This window comes from Clarias gariepinus, chromosome 19 (assembly GCF_024256425.1).
Source record: "Clarias gariepinus isolate MV-2021 ecotype Netherlands chromosome 19, CGAR_prim_01v2, whole genome shotgun sequence".
In the NCBI taxonomy this organism is placed as follows: Eukaryota; Metazoa; Chordata; class Actinopteri; order Siluriformes; family Clariidae; genus Clarias; species Clarias gariepinus.
Genome location: NC_071118.1, coordinates 12,714,507 through 12,733,216, shown reverse-complemented (window position 1 = coordinate 12,733,216; position 18,710 = coordinate 12,714,507). Strand labels below are relative to the sequence as shown.

Sequence of the window (18,710 nt, the reverse complement as noted above, 5' to 3'; positions counted from 1 at the left end):
AGAAACTTTTGTTTGCGCATCTGCAGTGAGCGTATGTAAAACGGATTCACAGGTAGGATGAATTTATAGGACACCGGCTAAATGCTTTTGTTCCCCACTATCCCGCATGACCTTATTGGTCGAACGGACTCATGTGATTATTGTTGCTGCGTTTGGTTGCTAAAACAGTCATGCGGTAGATCTACCAGCTGTATGTGTAGAATAAATGGATAGAAAAGTGACAAGTCGAGTGTAGGCAAATGTAGCGAAGTAAGAGTAGCGTTTCTTCTCCACAAATCTACTCAAGTAAAAGTGTTGTGCAGTAAAATTACTCAAAGAAATAAATTTTTTTTCCAAAAAGTTACTCAAGTAAATGTAACGGAGTAAATGTAACTCGTTTCTACCCAACTCTGTCAATCATTATTGCTGAGACGCAACTCTGTTTCTTCTGGTCTGTATCCCTCCCAGTGAGCTATTGCAGTCTTCTATGTCTGCGCTTGTCCAGAATGGCTCTTATATTGTAAACAGGCTGACCCTCAATCTGGAGGGGTTCTGACGGGGAGCCAAAAGAAAATTTTTCCTCCAAGGATGGTTTCAGTTTAAAGTGTTAGTCGGATGTGGCAAGGTAATTTCAGTTTATATGTCACCTCATTTATTTTTTAAAGGATCAAAGTACTTCCAGTGCTTCTCCCAGTTCATCGAGTGGTCTTCCCCGATCTGCAAATTCTTTGTTTACTGCTTCAGCTTGTTCTAATTGCTGGTGGGTTTGTTCCCATATTTCTTTGCTTTTTTTGGAACCATTCAACTGCTGGGAGAGGGGAATCGGTGGTATTCACATTTTCAAAAGAGAACAACAGCTTCCCACACATTATGTGTGTAGCGCATATCTGACCATTGCAGCATTCTCTCTCTGTTCAATTGTTTTGGAATTTGTTTACTGCAAAGTGCATCAGTGCTTCTAAATCAGCAAAAACAGTAATAGTGGTAGCAGCAGCAAGAGTCATTGTTCACAATTTGGACAATTGTTCACAATTTAGGCATGTTACACTCAGCTACACTGCAGTATTCCATATAGCTTTGCTAAGTATCTACACTACTGTACTGTAATATATGCAATGTCTGGTTTTACAGAATGAAGCTCAGACCGTAAGGGGTTTGTTTTTCCTTTCGAATGCTCCCAATTTTGGCAAATTGCAGTTGTCTAGCATTTTTACTTTGAGGAGATATAATGTGGCACTTACAATTTGACAAAGCAATGTACAGTATGTGCAAAAGCACTCCAGTTTCTCAATGTTGAGACCAGACTTTAAATCCTATCCAGACGATTAGTTTAGTTGCTGAAAGGAAAAAAAAATCTTGTATGGACTTTTTATGAATATATTTCATTTGGTTTAAAGTCCTATTTTTAGTTATTTATTGAGGTCACTCCTTCAATTTTATCATGTGGTTATTATTGGTCCAATGTCATTGTGATACTTATACACATGCACACACCCCTGACACCACATACCCCCACCACCCGTCTCAGGTTGGGGAGCATTCTGACCTACAGCATAGACAACTACCTCCCCCTTTGGCTGGACAGGAAGTAAACTACGATCATCTGCATCCCTGGCCTGTAGCTTGACTTAAATGTTAAGGGTTGGAGCACCAGATACCAAAAAGTGATTAACATTATAAATGCAGTAGAGCAACTGGAGTGAGCTGACCAAGAACAAAAGCCATCCCCAAAAGGCAATAGAAGTGAGAACTGCCCACTTAATGGCCAGACATTCTTTTTAAATAGTGCTATATTTGCTCTTTTACACTGAGAACTTATTCCTCATTTTACCTGAAATAACACTGCTTACTGCCTGGGACTCAACCGACCCACGTGGAAGCCCAGGTGCTGTAATTCCACCTGACCAACTGCACACTTCTTAGGGGTTATTGTGATTTTTGCCCATCTAATCTTGATCAACTTGTACAAAATATCAAGGAGCCCTTGGATTTTGTACATGCTGCTGACAGTAATTGCAAAAAATAGGAAGCAGCATAGCCGTTATGTGAACGGAGGATGCTGTGCATGAGATGTTGGAAAGTCACAGAATGTTACAAACTCTCTTTGTAATAGGTCTCCTTAGGGAATTTGGGACACGGTGAGGATTTATATTTTGAACTCTGCTCTATTGACAACTATTTCCTCTTTTCATGGTTTTTAAGATTAAAATGGTAAATCTGAAGTAAATCACCTCCATGTGTTCAATTTAGCTCATTGTCAACTTCTTCAGCTCTAAATGTGGTGTAAAGACTGGCCATGTTGCAAGTAATTTGGAGCTCAACGGCAGCAACATGAGCATTGTAAGTCATGTGGTTAAGTGCCTCTGTTGTACAGCTGGGATTACCATTCTTGTGCCTATAGCAAATTTTCCTGTGTACTGACTTTTACAGAAAAATGCCTTCACAACACTGCATGCAGAGACGTTATGCAGAGCCACTGCTTTCGGGTATTGCATTGTGTAGTTCACCAAGACTAGCACAATCTAATGCCCATGTGCAGTTTGGTTTAATGACCCAATCAGATGGCTTATTATTTCAATAAGAGCTAGAAAGAGAACGAGAGGATGACTGACCCCGAATATACCATCAGATGCTCCTCTGCCAACCAGATAGCCTTCAGCAACACCAGAAAGTAACACTGAACAAACTTGGAGGTTTGAGGCAGCAGCTTGACAACAAATTAATTCAGCACCACCAGGTAAAAAAACTCCCTTTGTGTTGTAGCCCAGCAACAGGCATCCCAAAGTTGCTGGCGAAAAGGAATGACTATGGGTACTTGTTGTAAGGCAGCATGTGGAATCTCAAACTCTTTGTTGCTTTGTTGTGCATCTTACTCTGCAGCACTGCACAGCACTTTTTAGGAAAGGATATTCCAGCATGTTGCTAACCAGCAAAAGCCAGGCCACTCACTGAGTCTCGGGCTAGCATCACATTGTTGCTGCATCCTCAGGGTTGTCATTTTGGCCCATTTACTTTTAGCATAAGCTAGCCTGTGGCCAGAGCATTAGCTGATTCCCCAGCTGGACAAGTCTAGGCATAAGCAGGGGGGGACCAAATTAAAAGACCTAAACTTACTGATTAAGAATATAAGATATTAAGAAGACAATTTAATGAGCATATAGGATGTGCTAAATGTTAAACTGTCACACTTTTTCAACATCTCCCAGTTAAAAAAGAAATGTGGGATGCCTTCTCTTATATCTATAAAAAATAATTGTCAAACCCTCTGTGCCATCACCCTGAGGTTTTCTGAAGAGCAATTTTCAAACTCAACTGTGGGAGCTCTAGCTGTCGATATCTTGGCAGGAGCTGACCTTAACGAACACCTGTTAATCCATAAATTTGTGGGACAAACAGAGCCTGGCTGTTAATTGGAACTTACCTCAGTTACCACAAGCTAGCTATTTTAGCTTTAGCTATGGTTGCCAACCGCCCTGTAAAATATGGAATCGCCCCTTAACTGGAATTGGAACTGTTCCATATATATTTGTTCAATATATATAAACAACTAACAAAGAGCAATATACATAATATATTTGAGAGTTAAAGTGAAATCTATAAGAAATAAATATCACAGGCCAGAGAACTAGGACACGGTGATTTATTTGAAAAAATCAGTGGACAGAAGGAAACCCCACCACTCCCTCGGGCTTTCTGTGATGTTTTTTAACAAAACAGATAACAGAGAGTGCACTTCTCATTGGCCAGAACTCAACCCAGGAGGACACCTTGCCAGGGCTGCACTGGGTACAAAATAAAGGCTTGAAAGAAAAATAAAGGCATGGGAGGCATCAGAATGATGATAACATTTGTTTAATCGATTTTCTATTGCTTGTTTGCACATTGCATCCTTTCATGTCACCGTGTGGGTTAATTAACCTCATTATTGCCCTGATTCTAGTTTGTGAGCGAGATTTGCCTAATCTGCATGTCTTTGGACTGTGAGAGGAAACCACAGAACCTGAAGGAAACCCACCAAGCACGGGGACAACATAAAAACACCATGTACACAGACCCTAAGGTGGGAATCGAACTAGAGGTGCAAGGTGACAGTGCTAACCACTAAGCCACCATGCCACAACACTATAAAATGCCAACCTCTGTTGAACAACAAAGAAGAAGAAATCACAGGTCTATAATAATACTGTAGATATATAATGTACTGTACAGTTTTAAATACATTTTTTTTCTTTATGTTTTGTGTGAATTGTTAGGAATAATATATTTCTCGTCTACATTATATTTCTTGTCTACGTACCCCAAGGTGACATGGTGTAGCGTTCTAATACTCAACACATAAAAGCAATAAATAAATACATAAATAAATAGGAATAGGTCAAATCCATTAGGGTCACATTTTAGCAAAAAAGGAGAAACAGGGAAATATAATGTTCGGTAGCTGTGATTTCTCTATAATTTTGTGTGCATAGTAAAATAGGCGAATATAACATTTACGTTAACTTATCTTGCTGTCTTACTAGCTAACATAATATTGGGTATAATTTAAAATTTCTTTTCATAATTTCACAAAGTTAAGGCAAAAGTTAAATCTGTGCAGTCAGGCAAATTAGTCTGCAGTAACTGATAGATACACTGTGATTATTTTTGTTTCAAAACTTAATGTTAACCAACCGAGTAGCAAATAATATTAACTATTTTATTAATGAGACATATGTTATACATAACTTTGACAAATATCTTACATGTCCAAACAGCTTATAAAGATATACTGTAGAATGACAAAATGATATACAAGGGGGTTCAAGTCAAACCGGGACAACTGGTGAAATTTCTCGTGAATAAATCAAACCAAATAAAAAACAATTATACCCTAATAAAAGGTAACACTTCTTCTTCTTTTACCCATTCCTTATTTCCATTTCACGGAGTTTCCAACCTTAGCTTTAGTTTATATAAAATGCTGAAGTGGCTAATATTAATTTATATGCTAATGTTACTTTGCATTTGATTGAAGTCCGTCATTCATGCCCTATACCTCGTCCCCTAAATAAGAATGCTCTGCAAGGTCTAAACAGCTAAGAAGTCAAGTTCACTGATTCCACTTAGCTGGATACCTAAGGCGATGCATATCAGACAGCTAGCAGTTTGATGCTTTATTTTTATGTATCCCATGAGTTAAAAGTACATTAAGTCATGGCTTCTGAGTAATTAGCTGCATGAGTGACAGATGCATTTATCACGCATACAACTAATTATTCAGAATGCCATGGCTTAATGTACTTTTGACTTACGCAATACATAAAAATTCACCCTGTACAGTTGTCATTTATGGGATTTTCTTTTTTAACCAGGGTGCAAACCTTTATTTCTGTTGTAAAGTTGGAAAGTAAAAAAAAAAACAAGCGGCACAGATCTTTGTCAGCAACACAGTGTAGGCCAATAAGGATTAAAATATAATAATAAAATAAAAAAAAGAAATGAAAAAAATATAGAAAAAATAATTGAATTATATAATAATGTATTAAATGTATCTATACTATTTATTTCCTGGTGTGTCTCATTTTTTTATTCTTTGTATAGTTGGTTAAAAAATAAAATTCAGTTAATAATATTGCATATGTAGTGCTAAAAAAATAGTATGTCCTTTTTTATGATTCTTTCTGCAGAATCATGATCCCTATAATGTACATGTTTTTTTTTGTTGTTGTTTTTTAAAGGCTAAAATACTGTGGAGTCTATGGGATTGACTCACTATTGGAGTTAGCTCCTAGTGGTCATTCAAGAAACTGTTTTGGCAGTTCCGCGTTGATTCTCGGAGAGTATTTGGCGCATGCGCAAGGGCTCTAATTTGGCGCATGCGTGGTATGTTCCTGGTTTGTTTATGCGCTGCAAAAAAAGGCTTGAGTGTAAATGGCGGCGAGCAGGCTGTGATGAGCTAGCGAAAATAGCCCGGACTCATTGTCACACCTTGGGAAAGATCATAGTCTCTCCTCACACGCTTTCGAAAACTGCTCAAAATGCAGATCACACTGAAAACCCTGCAGCAGCAGACGTTTAAAATCGACATCGACGCGGAGGAGACGGTGAGAGATATTCACTCGGCGGAAGGGCTCGAGACACGGGGCCGCCAAAGTTGGCTTGTACCTATGCTATGCTAAGCTAACGTTACACATGTTACCAAGGAGTCTGTGCTTGTGACAGCTATATGATGCTAAACTACCCTAGATATTAAAACAGAGTACTGTTTAGTCTGTCTTATTAAAAAATATTAATGAGTGACAAATAATGTCTAACGTTTAAGATGGTTTATTTATCAGAGAAAAAGTTGAGAACGCCCGCACAAGAGATGCTAAGCTAACGAGCCACCTCGCTCTATAATCCACGTTAACATGATGGCTAACTAGCATGCCTGACGTTAGCGTTTGTTATAGCTAATTAACTTGGTGTAAACGTCATAATGTAGTCTGGGAAGCAAACCCTGGTATGGTATTCAATTTAATTTAGTGTAATGTTATCCCTAACAAAAGTAGTTCCAAGTTCATATTAGTTAGTTTTCTATTCTGCCCTTCGGCTAATTGAATAGTCTGACGTTCAGGAACAAACTCCGCGTCGATTAGTCGTCAAGGAGGCACATTGATTAGCATGCTCATTCATTAAATAACTAATTACCTATATATATATAAAAAAAAAAACACTTTTTAAACTTAGTTGTGAGCACAGGGCTCAGAGTTGTGCCATCTGGCTAATTTGTTAAGTTAGCGTTGCTAGCATTGCGTGGCCTGCTGAATCACACGCAAGTTATCCTTATAATTAACGAACTTAAATCCGAGCGTTTGTTCTTGTTTGTTTTTAAGCACATCACGTAATATGGGTTGACTTATTCCATGTTGTTAGCCAGTTACCCCTGATACGAAGCACCGGTTGTCAGTTATATCGTTTTTATAAAAACTGGTGGGGGGGAGATAATGGTGAAAGAGTTGAACTCGGGCCTGAACCCGTGCAGCTGCAGTGACTACATTATTTTCACACCTCCATCTGCACTCAGAGACCCTGTCCTTTTCCATTAGCATTTTTTTAGCATAACTTTTTCGTATCCTACAGTTTCTGATTGGTTAAAAGAAGGTGATTAATTTTCTATAACAGCAGCCCCGTCTGTAGTGCAGCAGCACATCACAGGGTTACATTAATGAGCTCATTCTGATATGATGTCCAAAAAGTCTCCATCTATAGGGGAAACACTTTTTATATAGCACAATGTCCAAAATATTTCATACTTTGATTCACGTTAAGTTCGCCATGAACTTAACACTAGTGTGTGCTGACACCATCATGTTTACAACATGATGTACAGAATGTTATTTTAAATAAACTTGCTATTTTATTTTCCTCTATGTATGGAGACTTCTACACACACTGTAGTAACACCTATTTTGCAGAGACCCTCACAAACTCCATGTTGTGATTTTTATTTTTTTTGTCTGTAAAGAAATGTTTAACTTTGTACAGTCTCCAGGTCAGTCCTTTATTAAAACTCATTTGGTTCTCCAGTGTTAATGGTGATAACTGTAAACAGATTAATAGTGAATAGTAATAAAGTTTTACTGTAGAAAATTTGCTTTGTCATGAGAAGAATAAAAACAACTGAACAATGCTGTGCTTAAAAAGTCACCTACTGCTTGGTTACAAGTAGTCTGATTTATCACACACCCTCGTCACTCAGTATTTAATGACACCTCTGTGGCCTAAGGGCATGCAGACTTTTGCAGTATGGCATATATATAATTTGAACACAATTTATAACTCATTGTCTTTTAGTTGCTAAATGTAACCAAACAAAATGAGGGCTAAGTGCCCATAAGTCAAATCAAATCCTTTCTACCATCAGTGTGTGTGTGTAGACTTGCATAGAAACATGAGCTGTTTTTTAAGCTGTGTGGTCACTCTGTGAGCAATAGTACACTGGTACTAGCTAGATATATGCTAAAACCAGTGATTAGCATTTTTCTTTTTAGTGCTCTTCAAATATCTATCTACTGTATAGTCAGCTTTTAAGTGTATAGTGTTAGACTGAAGTGCTTAGTGTGTGATAATGGCACAGCTTCCACTATGCACACAATAGATCATCCATGATATGAATATTGTGCGATGGGTATAATGTATTGGGGCATGTGTTTTTGTACTGTTCGATGACATGACAGTCATTTGTTTGTGTCTTTGTAGTGTATATTATAACGGTTAAAAATAAATATACAAATTACTTGTATAAATTATTTCTCTGCAGACCTAATCTAAAATTTTCTAGTTCAATCAATTTTGATATTTTGATAGAATGTATTGGGGCATTAATCAAATGTCAATGTGGTTGGTGTAACCATAAAAACTTTATACCACAAAGGTGAAATTCATAATAAAACACTCAGTTAAATAGCTTGGCATAATCTTACAGTGGGTTAATTTTTTAAATAAATTAAGGTAATAAAGCGACCGTGCTTTTGGTATAATTAATAATTTGGGTAACTATGTCAATCAAGTCAACTTGCTGAAATGTCATGGGGCGGCGTAACTAATATTTATGGAGCCATTTTATTGATAATATGCACAACGTCCACTCGACAATTTTTTTTAAAGAGGACCCATGATTGCTATAGCTGCTGCATGCCAAGTCTGGCAACCGTCTTTAGAATATAAAAAAAAGTAAACTTCTTGGGCATTTATAGTTTGGAATAATCAGAGAAATGGATGCTTACTTGTAAAGTTATGTTTAATAGGTTTAGATCAAGGTCAAATGCATTGATGCGACTCAAACTTCATCTCTTTCTGTTAGAAGCCTTTTTTCATTCTTCAAATACCAGTAGTTTATGATAATCACAGCTTTATTATTGGCATAAATTACTATGTAAATATTATTTAAGTGTTGTGTTGCATTTAAAACAAAATGGTAATTTCCACTGTAAAAATGCATTATAAGGAGATGGTAAAGTAATTTTGCTTCTTAGTGTTATTTCATAATTAATAAAAATGTAACCCATCTTCCTTTGTTTTGAAATCATAAATTTCAAACAAGAAAGTCGCTTGTCACAAAAAAGAAAAAAAATGCATACCTATCCTGATGCAAGTGCATCTTCCCCTTGCCAAAAGACATGAGACATAGTTTTGTTTGATGTCTTAAAAAGTTAGCCAGAGGAAATGAGAGGGAAATGTGGGAATAGAAATAACAGTTTAAAACATATATAGTTATTAATAGAAGAAATAAGGAAAAGGTAAAAAAAAAAATCAAAAGCTTAGCTTACAAAAAGCAGATGAGGGGAAAGAATTGAGAAAGTACCTGGGAACCCACAGAAAGAAAAAAAAATGGGATTGCTTGCTAAATATCGATTCAACTCCACTGTCTACAGACATTTCAGCAAATGAGCAAATTCATGTAGCCAAGCTAATGCAAAATACCCTTGATGATCACAGATAGGTGCAGCCAGTTGAGTAAAAAGTAAATAAAGAACAACTATTACAGGCTCTGCTTAAAGACAGTGAGATGATAAGGTCTGAACTTTGCAAACTACAGACAGCAAAGAAAAATGCAAGAAAGACAGAAAAAATACTGTAAGAGGCAGAAGAGTGAATGAAAATGTCAACAAAAATTAACAAATTTATCTTGACTGCAAGTAGCGTCAATTGTTGTAACCAGTATTTTCTCTCAAAAAAAAAAATTTCCAGGAGATTTTATGTGGACAAAATTGTAAGCCTCTGTTAAAGTGGAATCCTATGACTGTATCAGTTTTCACAAAATCTTTCAAGTAATCAAGTAATGCTTAAGAAACAAATGTAGCTTTTGCTTTTTGTCTGTCAATATTTGAATGTATAGATGTAAAATCCTGCCACTTTATATATACGTACATGTACACTTTCATATGTTGCATAAAATATTACAAACAATATTATTCTCTTGGGTCAGTCATTCTCAATGTTTTTTGTTAGAGAAAGTATTGCATAAAACAAACAAAAAAAGTGTGTCCACAGAATCTCTAATCTCTCCGTTTATTTTCCAGGTAAAGGCGTTAAAGGAGAAAATTGAGAATGAGAAAGGCAAAGAGAGTTTTCCTGTCGCTGGACAGAAGCTGATCTATGCAGGTTAGTCTTTTACTGTGTCTGTATACTGAGGGGACAAAGTGTTTGGAGTAAATGATGTAGATGCAAAGAATGAACTGTTTATGCATTTTACCTGGCCATTCTCCAGCCAGTTCTTATTTATGCAAGTTGTTAGTAATGAGATGCAAAGTTAAATATATGAATGTGTTAACTAAGGTTTCCTGTACATATTATTTATTAGTTCGGCTTCAGCTGGAACTCTGGCTCTCGGATAAAATCTCTGTAGCCATACAAAAGTTTTGGATAATGTTTAACACTAAAATTTCTGTAGTCAAGCGATGTCCTGCATCTGTCCCAAAATGTTGCTCATCAAATCATAAATAATAATATTTAACTCAAATAAAGTAAGTGTTATTCATATATATATATATATATATATATATATATAAACACATACAGTGGAACCTTGGATTACGAGCATTATTTAAGTAACCCAAAAATATTAAGTAAAAATTAAACAAATTAACTTGCACTTTAACTTTAAAATAAAAAAAACTCCAGACAGATAAGTGTTTCCGTTTGTCCGTGCAGGCGCTGTGTGTGTAAGAATCTAAAGTAAGCTCCACTCTCCCGCTTCTTGTCTTACACAGTTACCCTTTTTCCACTCTTTTCACACACGCGCACACACAACAGAAACACTGTTTTATCTGGGAAAAATCACGGAACCTCTCTAATGACACTCGATGAATGGAATCACTGCTGTAAAGTAAAAATAAAACAAATCAACCTTTGAAAAGAATCGCGACAGAGCAGTGTTTTTGTGTAGAGCGAAGAGAAAGTGTGTGTGTCTGTAAAGGCAAAAGTAGAAGGTGTGTGTGTGTGTGGGGTGCATGTTGATTATACCAGTAAGGGACACGCATTAAGACCCAGCAGGGGAGACGATTACCCACAATTCCGCAGCACAAAAGAGAAAAACTGTTGGCTCATCTGTGATCACAACATGATACATTAAACTCGGTACATGTAAACCAGAACTTGCTTGTTTCCCAAGTCAGAATTTATAAAAAATATTTGTGCGTAAACTGCGTTACTCACAATCCGAGGTTTGTGTGTTTGTGTGTGTGTATAGGGTATATATGATTTTATTCAGAGCAAAGTTTGACATAAATACACATGCTTATAAATTAACATCAGTGAGTTTGCTTTTTTTTTTTTTACTGTAATATCTACAAAAACTTTTTTGATCAAGCAGTCCTATTAATAACAGATTATTATGTGCTTGTAAACATTGCTGTTAATAGAGAGGGAGAGAGACCATGAGGGAGGGATTGTAAAAGAGAAAGCAGTGAGACAGGAAGAATTACAGGGGGCAAGAGACAGGCAGGGATGAAAATGTGGCTAATAAATTGTCTAATATTTTTTTATGATTTACTCTGCAGGTAAAATCCTAAATGATGACACTGCACTGAAGGAGTATAAGATAGATGAGAAGAACTTTGTGGTTGTCATGGTAGCAAAGGTAAGAAATCAGTCTCTCTCATCGAATTGAATACTTTTTATTCTATTAGTAATAAGGAGAGTAGAGCTGTAGTGTTCCTTACAGATCTGAGGAAAAATTAAATGTCTGTTTTGTTCCTTTTTTCAAAACACGGTGGATCAGCTGCAAAGGTGTCTGTGTGTGAAGGTTTATTTATCTATTTATTGTTTAGCACAAGTCATTGGGCTAAAATATCTTACACAATGGGTTTAGTATTACTGCATGCCGCTATCAGACTCAGGCAGGGGGTATATAGGGGCAAAGAAGGTTTTTGCTGTTTTCTAAAACTGCACTAACTATATTTGAGACAATTGTTTTTTTCATTTATAGTTTATAATTTTTTTAAATTCTAATAGTATAAAGATTATCACTGCACTATGTTTCTACAGGTTAATACTCTAAAGAATTTTAGCATGAAGCATCTCGTTGTATAGGTATAAATGCTGCTGTTACTATAGCTACCACTGTTCCAGATCCTCTAAAACATTGTCCAGGTTTAAGCCTTCTTAGTATATATGAATGAGTAACTGTAAATGTACATTTACTGTAAATGTTTTTTAGCCTAAAGCTGCTCCTGCTGCCGCTCAGTCTCCAACAACTGCAGCGTCATCGAGTAGTTCCACTTCTAGCACTACGACTCCCACAATCCCCACTGCTGCTGCTGCCGCCGCCGCCACTACTACCACCACCACCACCACCACCACTGACACCACATCCGAAAGCAGCGTCAAAGAAGAGAAAGCAGCAGAGGAAAAACCACCATCTTCTACACCTGCTAGGTACATTACACACCTCACGCACCCATCATACACAAGTGATGACGTTTCACATACCTAAAACATGACTCAACTCTTAGCCACATCACGCATACAGTACTTTATATGGATACGTGGTGGACGCCTGATGTGTCTGTCTTTATCTTGTAGTTCTGGTATCCTGACAAACGTCAACATATTCGAGGAGGCGACTTCCGCTCTGGGTAATGACCACTCTATCACCACTAGGAGATTTCTTTAAAAAAAAAGCTGTCTTTTACAATTAGGTTGTTTAATGTACACATGGATGATCATTTTTTTTATACATATATATATAGAGTCATACATCTATATAATAACATAATAGTAATTTTTAAATAATTAATTATCCCAGTTAACATTATTTGTAAGGTGTAATTTGACAGATTTCGTCATTATATCGAAAAACACTTTTGATTAGCCAACATCATTGGGATTTATAATACATAATCCACAGAGAAATGTACTTGGCCAATTTAAAGCTTTAATAGGCAATAACAGAGGACAGTGTTTAATATCAAATGAGAGGTGTACCTGTTGATTTTACTTGCTATAATAAGGACAATTGTGTGTATTTGACAGTGACTGGACAATCGTATGAGAACATGGTGACTGAGATCATGTTAATGGGCTATGAGAGGGAGCAGGTGGTGGCAGCGCTGCGTGCCAGTTTCAACAACCCAGACCGAGCTGTTGAGTACCTGCTCACGGTGAGAGGGGTGTGGCAGGGAAGCGGGCTTCTACAAGGGGATGCGAGATAAACAGATTACAGAAGACAAATTGGTGACAAGCAATAGAGCAATTAGGAATGAAGGATCTAAAGAAATTAGTTAGATATGATGGAAATATTTATAAAAGGATTGGAAACGATAGGGTAAAGAGTGATGTGGAAGGAGAGTATGTTCATGATACAATGGAAATAAGAGAGGATAATGGGGGGTGGGTTATGGCGAGATTAGGAATGAGGAAGGAATTATAATGGGATTTGGAATATGAAGGTGGTATGTCATGGTTGGGAAGAAGGGAGAAATCATGGCATTTGTAATGAAAAAAGGATTGATTGTATAATGAATAGAGGTTTTATAGATGTTAAACTCGCTAATTTCTAAATTGGCATCATGAAGGGGGTGATCGAGTAAAGATTGGGAATAAGATTGGGGTCAGGAATGAGTATAAGTAAGTGGAATTTAGGTTAATTGGGATTTAGAAAGCCAATATGGACAGTAGGAATGAGGTATAGATCATGGAGGGATTAGTGATGAGGAAGGGATTATGGGTAGATTAACAATGAAGGAGGTCTTGTGGTGATTTTAAGAATGAGGAAAGTATTGTGTGGGACTGGGTTGGGGTCATGGAACCTTTTTTGGATGAGGAAGAGGCTTGGAATGCTGTGGATATCTAAGAAAGGAAGAATTGTGGGATTAGGTGTGAAATTGATCAGATTAGGGTAATTGGGAGTGAGGGATAAGAGTTTAGGTATGATAAAAATTAATGCATTGGGATTAGGTATGATGTGTGCGCTTGTTCCCAGATAAAGGACTGCTGCAGCATTACACATAAAGTAAAGCTGAATGTAAGTTATTAAGTAATTTTAAGTCAGTCTTGAAAGTTTATTTAATTTTGTGTATAGGGAATTCCAGTGGAGAGTGAGGGGAACGTGGGGGCTTCTGATCCTGCAGCTCCAGTAGGGCGTGCACCGACTGCTTCCACAGGACTCTCGTCTCCATCCAGCACAACACCTACACAACCCACTGCTGGATCAGCAGGTATGCAAACCTAGTGCTATATTATCATCTATTCTTGTCAATACCAAAAATTTTGTTTTAATCCCATCATTCCAGCAGGTCTCTGTATAAACTTGCGTGTGTGTCTTTGCTATATAGAAATACACTACAGACGATGTAGTGATAGGCATGATTAGAAGGTCTCTTCAACACTGTCACTTGCATACACCATCATGGATAAGACTTGCAGCACTAAACAAAAATGTAGACAGTGTATGAATATTTACACGGTACATTACAAGGCTTTTCTTTGCTCACCCTGTTTCTTTAAATTCTTTGAAAATATTAGGATGTTTGCTTGACAGAGGTTTGGCGCACACACTGCTTTTGCCTTTTTTGGTTACTTTATAGCCCAAATATCTACATATTTTACTTTGGACTGCTGCTGTTATCTCAAGTCCAGTCTTTGAGCAGAATGAAAAAAATTTTTGTTCTCTCCTCTTGCTTGCCCATCACTTCATGCTCCCTGGTTGTTTTTGTCCTGCTCCATCAACTACTGTCAACACTCAGGGTTGTGCTTCAGGAGACAAATACCCGTTAGCCAGATCAAACAGTTGTAATAAAAGTATGAAAAAACAAAATTTTAAGTATCAAAGCAGGTATTGTATTATTTTTAAAATTAAATACTGTCTTAATTCTTTAGTGCGAGCATGCCATGCAACGCTAGTATCAGCATTTTAACTTTTACCTTGAGAACAACACAGTATTTATTCAAGTTCAACAGGCTTTTAAAACAGATGAAGGTGAAATGTATAAAAATATATTTGTCTATATATTAAATATATATTTTATGTAATTTGTAAGTTACATTTAGGGGTCGAAGCACAAATAGCTGCTTTTTGCATGTTCTTTTTTCTCCCCATAATGATATACAGACTATTGTCAGTCATAAGGACATAAAACTTGAACATTAGATATTACTCTCCTCTGATGCTCAAGAAAGGCAGTCCTATCTGCCTGATTTTGGCTGTAGTTTAACATTGTATGTAGGGTTCATAAAGACAAGTTATTTCATGTCTAATTCTGCAGTCTGGTACCTTTTATTTTGATTTTGAGATAATTTGCTCCACTTGTTTAGCCAACTTTTCTAAACACATTCTGGGTAAGTTTCATGTTTTAACAAATTTGGTATTAAAAAACATTCATTGTTTCATAAACTATAAGGCTGCCAAGCCCCAATCATGTTTAGGGGCCTGGTCTACAGGAACAGATTGAGTTCATGTGCAAATTTTGATGCAAGATCAAATTTCTTTCAAATGTTGACATGCCATAGCATCATAATTCTTGAACAGTAGGTCCTAAGTAAGTCTCCATTTAGTTGTAGGATTTGTCCAATTTTCTTTCAGCCACTTTAACTTAAAATATATGGAAATTATTTAAATTATAATATATAAAAACTGAATTCATTAATTATTCTCTCTAGCTAATCCTCTGGAGTTTCTGAGGAATCAACCTCAGTTCCTGCAGATGAGGCAGATCATCCAACAGAACCCCTCACTGCTGCCTGCCCTACTGCAACAGATCGGCCAAGAGAACCCCCAGTTACTGCAGGTGGGTGTACACACACACACACACACACACACACACACACACGCAATCAGTTACTGTAGCTACAGACATACAACTCCAGCTGTAGGTTTCATATTAACCTTTTTTCCAATGTGACTCATTTTGAAATAAGTTAATCTCTTTCTGAGTTTATGTAGTGGCTCGTCATCCATATCACCTTTTTATGTACATTGCTTCCATCAGCAAATCAGCAGCCACCAGGAGCAGTTTATTCAGATGCTGAATGAACCAGCACAGGAGGCAGGGCAAGGAGGCGGTGGGGGTGTGTCTGAGGCTGGCGGTGGGCACATGAGCTACATCCAGGTCACACCACAGGAAAAGGAAGCAATTGAGAGGGTGAGTCACACTGAGCTATTTTCATTACACAGTGCACTATTTCATAGCATAGGAACAGAAATCCGGGATCTGAGATTTACTACACTGAATTTTTTTTTGGTCAGACCAGAATATCATAAAATGATTAAGCAAATCGATAGATTTAATATATTAAAGTTTTCAGTTATTTACGTAAACTTGCAACTGTTAAATGGCCTAAAATTTATGAATTCTTAAAAAATGTACCACAGATTTTTGGGAAAATAAAAAGTAATTGCAGCATACATAGTTTTGTGAGATTGTCACTTCTTCTGAGTAATTGGCAGTTGGTGGATTACTGCTGCCTTTGGGAACGGAGTGTGGAGCAGGAGACTGGCAGGAAGAAAAATTATTGCTTCGTAGGAGACCTGACATTTAAACATTTAGCAATAGGTTACACAACATTTTAGTGTTTTATTAAATACAGTTAGTAGATTTAAAATTAGTACTTCAAAATCTGTAGAAAACAGGAACAAACAGTTGAATCAAACAGAGAATAATAATGCCCTAAAAACGGAACTAATCAGTAGTATGTAAATTTTACCTTCATAGCAACTGAGGAAAATCATTACTGAAAGAGCCTTTGCAAATACTGCAGCATATGAGCAAGTGTGATTTCTGTTTAAAACACTTTTGAAATAAAATAAGCATATACTTAATTTTAGATTGTTTATAGTTATCATTTTACTGGGTAATTATTCTTTTTCTAGCAATCTTGTTTTTCCTCCACATTTTCCAGTGTCAGCATGGGTTCATGTTTAATAATAATAATCTTTCTTACTTCTGATTTAAAAACAGATATTGTATTATAGACTTTGTCTGTCTGGACCAGTGATGAAACACTAGCCCCTTCTCTTTCTCTCATGTCTGTAGCTAAAGGCGCTTGGATTCCCAGAAGGACTTGTTATTCAGGCCTACTTTGCTTGTGAGAAGAACGAGAACCTGGCTGCCAATTTCCTTTTACAACAGAACTTCGATGATGACTAAGTTCTTTTTGGTTTTGTTTTTTGTTTTTTTGTTCCCCTCCCGATTTACCCTTGGTTATTTTTGTTTCTTTATTTCAGTTAATCATACTGCAAAAATCGATAAAATGATATTCATATATAAACCCCTCCACAGGCAGTCTTGGTCTATTTTTCTTTACACACTGGATAACTCGTCTGTTTCATCAACACCTTCTTTGTGAAGGCGAGCATGTTCGTTTGCTCAATTGGGGGGAAAAAAAGCATAATCGCATGAAGTCTTCTGATGATGCCCTGAATAATCTTTTGGCTTCTGTTCATTATTTTATTTTTGCTAAATGCAGGTTTAAAGGGTTCATCCCCATTTTTTTTCCTCCTTCAGATCGAGGTTTTGTGGCTGAGCTACGCATTCATTTACGTTCATTGTTTAATTATTTTTATTTTCTTTCATCCTTCACTCATGTTCATGCCTTCCTTCACAGTTGAACGGTATAGGGACCCGAAACACAGTTTTAAACATTAAAAAGATTTTTAAAGCATCCCAGTTGCCGTATATATTTTGTTTTAGTTAAAATACAACCAACTTTTCTTTCTAGTGCATGAAATGCAGGAAAGTTTCTGTGCAAAACCCATTAACTCATTTCAAAGGTTAACGTCATGTCTACATGCTCCACATTGATTAGTGTGGACAGCTCCATGTTCTGCAGATTTACTGTTCTTTTTACAGGAAGAAATAAAAGTTTTCAACATAAATACACCTGTCTGCAAACCTGTTATAAGTGTGAACATAAGGGTGCAAATGACTTGCTTTTAGCTATGTGTATGCACACACTTGATGGCTGCCTCACGTATCCTCAGACATTTAAAGTGTTGTAACCATAAGTCAGCAAGTATAAAAATAGGAGATGGAAGGCTGTTTATCTCCAGGGTGGAATACATGTGCTGAAGAATTCCATTACTGTGTTAAAATCTGATTTATATATATATATATATATATATATATATATATATATATATATATATATATATATCATCTTTAATCTGATTGAGAGATTATGACATAAGTACCTTGATTAGCGGCGACATAATGTCAAAAATCATGTTATCAGGTCACTGAGTTTTATGCAAAGACTAGCTTTATGAAAAAGAAAGAAGTGTGATTTCAGCAAGTGTATGATTCCAGCGAATGCAATTTTAATCAAGTGAAGCTGCTGATTAGTCAGCAGTTGTAATGCTGAGATGCAGTTCTCATAAAATTCCAACAGTGAGTTTCAATGTGAAGGTTTTACACTACAATCTAAATGTTTAAACCCATTTATAAAAAGACAAGGCACAGGGGGAAGAAGGATTAACAGTGCTGTACTCGTCTCAAGTTCAATACCCAACAACAATCAGAGGGCCAGCAATAGGATTTGGGTGAGCACCCCATAACCTGGAATCAGCTTTACAGGATGCTTCAGTTTTCAACAGGAAAGGGGGGAAAGCTGAAATAAAAAATATATATAAAGCCCTGTGGAGGATAAGAACTACTGAAGTAATTTTACTGTGACTTTTCTTAAAAAAAAAAAAAAAAGTCTCTAAATAAAATTGCAGAATGATTTCATAGTAAGGTTGTAGCTCATTCAGTTGCAACGTTAAAGCCAATGAC

At 36.7% G+C, this 18,710-nt stretch overlaps 1 protein-coding gene across 1 annotated transcript; it reads left to right on the top strand.

Annotated features, from left to right (window-relative positions):
• The first annotated feature begins 5,856 nt into the window (after positions 1-5,856).
• Positions 5,857-17,817, top strand: rad23b (RAD23 homolog B, nucleotide excision repair protein). The gene is made up of 10 exons (XM_053478752.1): positions 5,857-6,062; positions 10,023-10,104; positions 11,502-11,581; positions 12,161-12,378; positions 12,526-12,578; positions 12,976-13,103; positions 14,024-14,159; positions 15,601-15,728; positions 15,930-16,082; positions 16,974-17,817. Exons 1-10 carry the CDS (start codon positions 5,997-5,999, stop codon positions 17,085-17,087), a joined length of 1,158 nt encoding a protein of 385 aa, XP_053334727.1. The 5' UTR covers positions 5,857-5,996; the 3' UTR covers positions 17,088-17,817.
• Positions 17,818-18,710: the final 893 nt, after the last annotated feature.